Below are 6,668 nucleotides of genomic sequence, written 5' to 3' on the forward strand. Positions count from 1 at the left end.
CGTGTTCAATGAGTACAGCAAGCCACGGCTAAAATACTGCAGGAAAGTTACATCACGTAGGTGCTTGTCACCTGCCACCATTCATTGTTAGCCTAATACGTGCATTTAAAAGTATAAGGGGGGGGGAGAAAAGAGTCACTTGAGCTGAGATTGTATTCAAGGACAGATTTTATGGCTTTGCTACAATTTCTGTCAAGGGGTTGTAGAACATTTAAATCATCAGTTCATGTCCCCTCCTAGCCTATCTGTAGCCTCAGAGCATTTTTTTGTGTTTTTCCCCCAGAAAGGAGTGTCATGAAAAAGGAGCAGAAAAGAACCGTCACTCTCGGTGAAAGGGGAGTTTTCTTTCCCAGTTGGTGGTTACTTCATGATTGGAAAAGAAGCACCTAGGTGGCTGAAGCGGTTAGATTTTTATAATCGTACGGATGAAGCTGATAAAAGAAGATATGAGAATACTTTCTCTGGGTCATAATAGGCGATGAGCAAGCCTGAACAGGACAGATTTGAAATGAGGGCAGAAAGTTTGAGTTTTTCAAAGCCAAGTGGGACTTTGCACACTTGTTGAGGATGTTCTTTTCCCAAAAATGGAAGAAGAAAAAAATCTCAAAGCAAAAGTGTAAAAAGTGGAAGGGAATAACAACCAAGTGGACTCCGAGAATTTCAGTAGTTCATCGACTCCTTTGGGCAAACACCCCTCACCCGCATCGTACGCGTGGGTGATGTGATCACTAGTGTTGGTTTCCCATCCTAGGAACGACTTCTTCATTTGGATTTCGGAGTGATTATTCTTTTTTTTTTTTTCCCCCTACAATGTGTGTTTTGACTCCTCATGTTAGATTTACGGAAAGGAAGTAAATCCTGAATTCATGGTATGTTTGACTATACCACTGCTTGGTGTGCGATATGGAAACATTAGAGGTTGTAACATTCCTTGAAGTTGTATTGGAAGCAGAGCTCTGCCAGGCAGACAGATAGTGTACGTTTTCTCTTCTTGGCAACCCTGCTTGCTTTGAATGAACCGAATGTCAGCTGGATCTCACAGCATATATGATTTACAGTCTTTGTTTTTTCGGGGCCTTAAATGTATGTTTTATACTGAGCAGATGGGAAACACATTGAGCACTGTGTGTGACCTGTATGCCTAAGGAAGGGAGCTCCCCGATGGATCATGGCGTTGATGTTTACAGGACATGTCTTGTTTTTAGCATTAGTGATGTTTGCTTTCTCTACTTTTGAGGAATCTGTGAGCAATTACTCTGACTGGGCAGTTTTCGCAGATGACGTAGATCAGTTTAAGACACAGAAAGTACAAGATTTCAAGCCCAATCAAAAGCTGAAGAAAAGTATGCTTCATCCAAGTTTGTATTTCGATGCTGGAGAAATCCAGGCCATGAGACAGAAGTCTCGTACAAGCCATTTGCATCTGTTTAGAGCTATCAGAAGTGCAGTAACAGTTATGCTGTCCAACCCCACATACTACCTACCTCCACCCAAGCATGCCGATTTTGCTGCCAAGTGGAATGAAATTTATGGTAACAATCTGCCTCCTTTAGCATTGTACTGTTTGTTGTGCCCAGAAGACAAAGTTGCCTTTGAGTTTGCCTTGGAATACATGGACAGGATGGTTGGCTACAAAGACTGGCTAGTGGAGAATGCACCAGGGGATGAGGTGCCTGTCGGCCATTCCTTAACGGGTTTTGCCACTGCCTTTGACTTTTTATATAACTTATTGGATGACCACCGAAGACAAAAATACCTGGAAAAAATAGGGGCTGTTACCGAGGAGATGTATGAGTATTCCAAGGTCCGTTCGTGGGGCAAACAACTTCTCCATAATCACCAAGCTACTAATATGATAGCATTACTCACCGGGGCTTTGGTGACCGGGGTAGAGAAAGGATCTAAAGCAAACATATGGAAACAGGTCGTCGTAGACGTGATGGAAAAGACGATGTTCCTTTTGAATCATATTGTCGATGGTTCTTTGGATGAAGGTGTGGCCTATGGAAGCTACACGGCTAAATCAGTCACGCAGTACGTTTTTCTAGCCCAACGCCATTTCAGTATCAACAACTTGGATAATAACTGGTTGAAGATGCACTTTTGGTTCTATTATGCCACCCTCTTACCAGGCTTCCAAAGAACTGTGGGTATTGCAGATTCCAATTATAATTGGTTTTATGGTCCAGAGAGCCAGTTAGTTTTTTTGGATAAGTTTATCTTAAAGAATGGAGCTGGAAATTGGTTAGCTCAGCAAATTAGAAGGCACCGGCCTAAAGATGGACCAATGGTCCCCTCCACTGCCCAGAGGTGGAGTACTCTTCACACCGAATACATCTGGTACGATCCCCAGCTCACCCCACAGCCTCCTGCTGAGTATGGTACTGCGAACATGCACACGTTCCCTAACTGGGGTGTTGTCACTTATGGGGCTGGCTTGCCAAACACACAGGCCAATACCTTTGTGTCCTTTAAGTCCGGGAAGCTGGGGGGCCGAGCCGTGTACGACATAGTTCACTTTCAGCCATACTCCTGGATTGACGGGTGGAGAAGCTTTAACCCAGGGCACGAACATCCAGATCAGAACTCATTCACCTTTGCCCCAAATGGACAAGTGTTTGTTTCGGAAGCTCTCTACGGACCCAAGCTGAGCCACCTCAACAATGTGCTGGTATTTGCTCCATCACCTACGAGCCAGTGTAACCAGCCCTGGGAGGGTCAGCTGGGAGAGTGTGGCCAGTGGCTCAGGTGGACCGGCGAGGAGGTTGGTGACGCAGCGGGGGAAATCATTACTGCCTCCCAACATGGAGAAATGCTGTTTGTGAGTGGGGAAGCGGTGTCTGCTTACTCTTCAGCAATGAAGCTGAAGAGCGTGTATCGTGCTCTGCTTCTCTTAAATTCTCAAACGTTGCTCGTCGTTGATCACGTTGAGAGGCAGGACGGTTCCCCAATAAAATCTGTCAGTGCCTTCTTTCATAATCTGGACATTGATTTTAAGTACATCCCCTATAGGTTTATGAACAGGTATAATGGCGCCATGATGGATGTATGGGATGCACACTACAGAATGTTCTGGTTTGATCATCATGGCAATAGTCCCATTGCTAGTATACAAGAAGCAGAGCAAGCTGCTGAATTTAAGAAACGGTGGACGCAGTTTGTTAATGTGACGTTTCAGATGGAATCCACAATCACAAGAATCGCGTATGTCTTTTATGGGCCATATGTCAATGTTTCCAGCTGCAGATTTGTTGATAATTCCAATTCTGGACTTCAGATCTCTCTCAATGTCAATAATACCGAACATGTTGTGTCCATTGTAACCGACTACCACAACCTGAAGACAAGATTTGATTACCTGGGTTTTGGTGGCTTTGCCAATGTGGCTGAGCAGGGCCAAATAACCCGATTTGGTTTGGGCACCCAAGCGATAGCAAAGCCCATAAAACAAGATAGGGTGATTTTCCCCTTTGGATTTAAATTTAATATAGCAGTTGGGTTGATTTTGTGCATTAGCTTGGTGATTTTAACCTTTCAGTGGCGGTTTTACCTTTCTTTTAGAAAGCTAATGCGGTGGATCCTAGTCCTTGTTGTTGCCTTGTGGTTTATTGAGCTGCTGGACGTGTGGAGCACCTGCACGCAGCCCATCTGTGCAAAATGGGCAAGGACGGAGGCCGAGGCCAGCCCGAAGCCTGTGTCTTCAGAAGGGCCCCACACTGACCTTCCCAGTGTTGTCGTTACCTCACTTCCTGGTTCAGGAGCTGAAATCCTCAAACAACTTTTTTTCAACAGTAGTGATTTTCTCTACATCAGAGTTCCTACAACCTACATTGATATTCCTGAAACTGAATTTGAAATCGACTCGTTTGTAGATGCCTGCGAATGGAAGGCATCAGATATCCACAGTGTGCATTTCCGTTTGCTCCGCGGCTGGTTGCAGTCCTTAGTTCAAGACACAAAACTGCATTTGCAAAACATCCATCTGCATGAACCCAGTCGGGGTAAACTGGCCCCATACTTCACAGCAAATAAGGACAAAAAAAGAAAACTGAAAAGGAGGGAGTCTCTGCCCGAACAAAGAAGTAGAATGAAAGGCACCTTTGATAGAGATGCTGAATATATTAGGGCTTTAAGGAGACACCTGGTCTATTACCCAAGTGCACGTCCTGTGCTCAGCTTAAGCAGCGGGAGCTGGACCTTAAAGCTCCATTTTTTTCAAGAAGTCTTAGGAGCTTCTATGAGGGCATTGTACATAGTGAGGGACCCTCGGGCATGGATCTATTCAATGTTGTACAGTAGCAAACCCAGTCTCTACTCTTTGAAGAATGTACCAGAGCACTTAGCTAAACTGTTTAAGATAGAGAGAGGTAAAGGCAAATGTAACTTGAATTCAGGCTACGCTCTCGAATACGAATCATTGAGGAAAGAATTATCAAAATCCCAGTCAAATGCAGTCTCCCTGTTGTCTCATTTGTGGCTCGCAAACACAGCAGCAGCGCTGAGAATAAATACGGATTTGCTGCCCGCCAGCTACCAGCTGATCAAGTTTGAAGATATTGTACATTTTCCTCAGAAAACCACAGAAAGGATTTTTGCCTTTCTTGGAATACCTTTGTCTCCTGCTAGTTTAAACCAAATATTGTTCGCCACCTCCACAAACCTTTTCTATCTTCCCTATGAAGGGGAAATATCACCAACTAACACCAATGTTTGGAAACAAAACTTGCCTAGAGATGAAATTAGACTGATTGAGAACATCTGCTGGACACTGATGGAGCGTCTAGGATATCCAAAGTTTACGGACTGAACGCTGCAGGTCAGCAGACATTTGCACTAACACTTGCCAACGCGGTTTGTGGACGTGAACTAGAAGAGTTTGTTTATTCTTGTACTACGTGTGTGCGTGCGCGCGCGTGTTCCGTTCGTTACTTGCACAAAGATTATTTTAAAAATAGGCACCATGTTTGGCCTCGCGGGATTTATTTTTACGTCACTGCTTTCCTTGCCTGTGTTTCTGAAGTTTTCTTTTTTTTTTTTTTTTTTCTGTTGCAATGTTCCCGCTACGGCGGCACAGAGGAAGTTATGGGATGGTGGGCAGGGGAGGTAGGAAGATTTTCCGGGCTTTCGTCGAACTCTCTCCCTCACCTGTAACTGTGCTGATCTATATGGGAACCTCAAACACTGCAAAAGGCCTTTCAATTGCTGCTTTGCCCAAGCATCTCTTGCTTTCAAGATGGACTACAAAAGTTCCTTATGTTTTTTAAAAGATCTTCTAACACATTTATCTTGCACCAAAAAAAAAAAAAAAAATTAACTGTGTATAATGTTCAGTGCTATCACTGGGGAAATGGTGAAACCTCCTATCATAACTGTAGGATTCCTTCTGGAAAATACAGATGGAAATACAGAATGAGCATTTTTTTTTTTTTCTTTGGAGGTCAGAAACAGTGACCTGAAAAGCCTCCTTTAAGTTTTTTATTCAGAAGTAATAAGGAGTCAGTCTTTGAACAACCTGGGTACCAAGGGCTGGGAGAGTATTTTAGACTTGCTTGTCTGTTTAAAACTCTCTTTTCTCTTCTTTGCCTCCTTGGAGCTACAGCTGTTCCCATCCCACCACTCCCACTGTCCTTTCTGTCACTGTCATGCAAGCCAGTCGATGGTTATTAATTGTGGAAGTCCGGACGTTTGTGGGGATTCCCCCCACCCCCACCCCCTGACGATTCATTTTGCGTTAAAGCCCGACACAGACTTAGAATCAGATTTCTTTTTGTGGAACGATCACTGTACGACTCAAAACCATGCCCATGCTGCCAGTGTTTTTTTTTTAGGCTGGAAATGAGTTGGAAACCTGCCTGACTCTCTTGCATCCCTTTGAATGAGTTTACAGACTGCCAGTGTCTGCAAAAGTTGAAGGCAAATGGGAGATGATGTCAGAGGCATCTGTTTCCTTTACCATCTGCATCTTATTATAAATGTAGTCGTCATGAGATGTGGTTCATTTTATTTTGGTAGGCCCCGAAATCAAAACGCCATGCCATTATAAGCCCGTGGAGTGATTACAACGCGTTGGATGAAAACCATTAGGCAGCGCCCAGCCCTGATGAAAGAAAAACTCTGTGCAGATTGCTGTCTTCCTGACGTTTCAGACTGTGGTTCCCCCAAGCTCTCGAGCACTCGGGGGTCTGTCATTCTGACCTAGATAAAAGCGGTTCCTTCTCAGTCGTTTGTTATTATGTCAGAATGTGCCTCCAGAGCGATGAGGCTGTGGATATGTTACAGCCCGGCCAACCCTAAGTGGCCTGTCAGTTTTCTTCCATTAGAGTGTGAACACAGACCGCTCCTCCCCCCTCCCCATGTACTTCCTTCCCATCGCTCGCTGCTTTCTCGCTCCAATGTCAAAGTGAACGAATATCATATTAATATAAGTGGAGAGGGCAGCCAAAGACCTGAGTCTGCACAGGTATTCTCCAGGGAGGTTACTCTTCCTGTCTCAGGACCAGCAACAAGCACGTAACACTGCCGCGCGGGTGACAGCACTCGTTCTGTCGTTGGTCGTAGTCTGTGTGTCTCCTGTCAGTTCCCGGGACGTGTGATGTCAGATCAGATCCAGGGAAAAGGCTTTGGGTGGCCAGTAATAGCAGGTCTGATCAGGGCAAGAATTACAAATG

At 44.7% G+C, this 6,668-nt stretch overlaps 1 protein-coding gene across 1 annotated transcript; it reads left to right on the top strand.

Annotated features, from left to right (window-relative positions):
• Positions 1-310: 310 nt before the first annotated feature.
• On the top strand, positions 311-4,958 carry DSEL (dermatan sulfate epimerase like). Its single transcript, XM_047086336.1, has one exon. The coding sequence runs from the start codon at positions 1,169-1,171 to the stop codon at positions 4,805-4,807; it is 3,639 nt and encodes a 1,212-aa protein (XP_046942292.1). The 5' UTR covers positions 311-1,168; the 3' UTR covers positions 4,808-4,958.
• The last annotated feature ends 1,710 nt before the right edge of the window (positions 4,959-6,668 follow it).

The sequence above is a fragment of the Lynx rufus genome, unplaced genomic scaffold (assembly GCF_022079265.1).
Source record: "Lynx rufus isolate CCGP_SWC_20201006 ecotype Redwood Valley unplaced genomic scaffold, mLynRuf1.p SCAF_20, whole genome shotgun sequence".
Taxonomy (NCBI): domain Eukaryota; kingdom Metazoa; phylum Chordata; class Mammalia; order Carnivora; family Felidae; genus Lynx; species Lynx rufus.

Excerpts from the sequence above, each read along its gene's own strand:
- DSEL (XM_047086336.1), top strand. The coding sequence starts at position 1,169 with ATGGCGTTGATGTTTACAGGACATGTCTTGTTTTTAGCATTAGTGATG.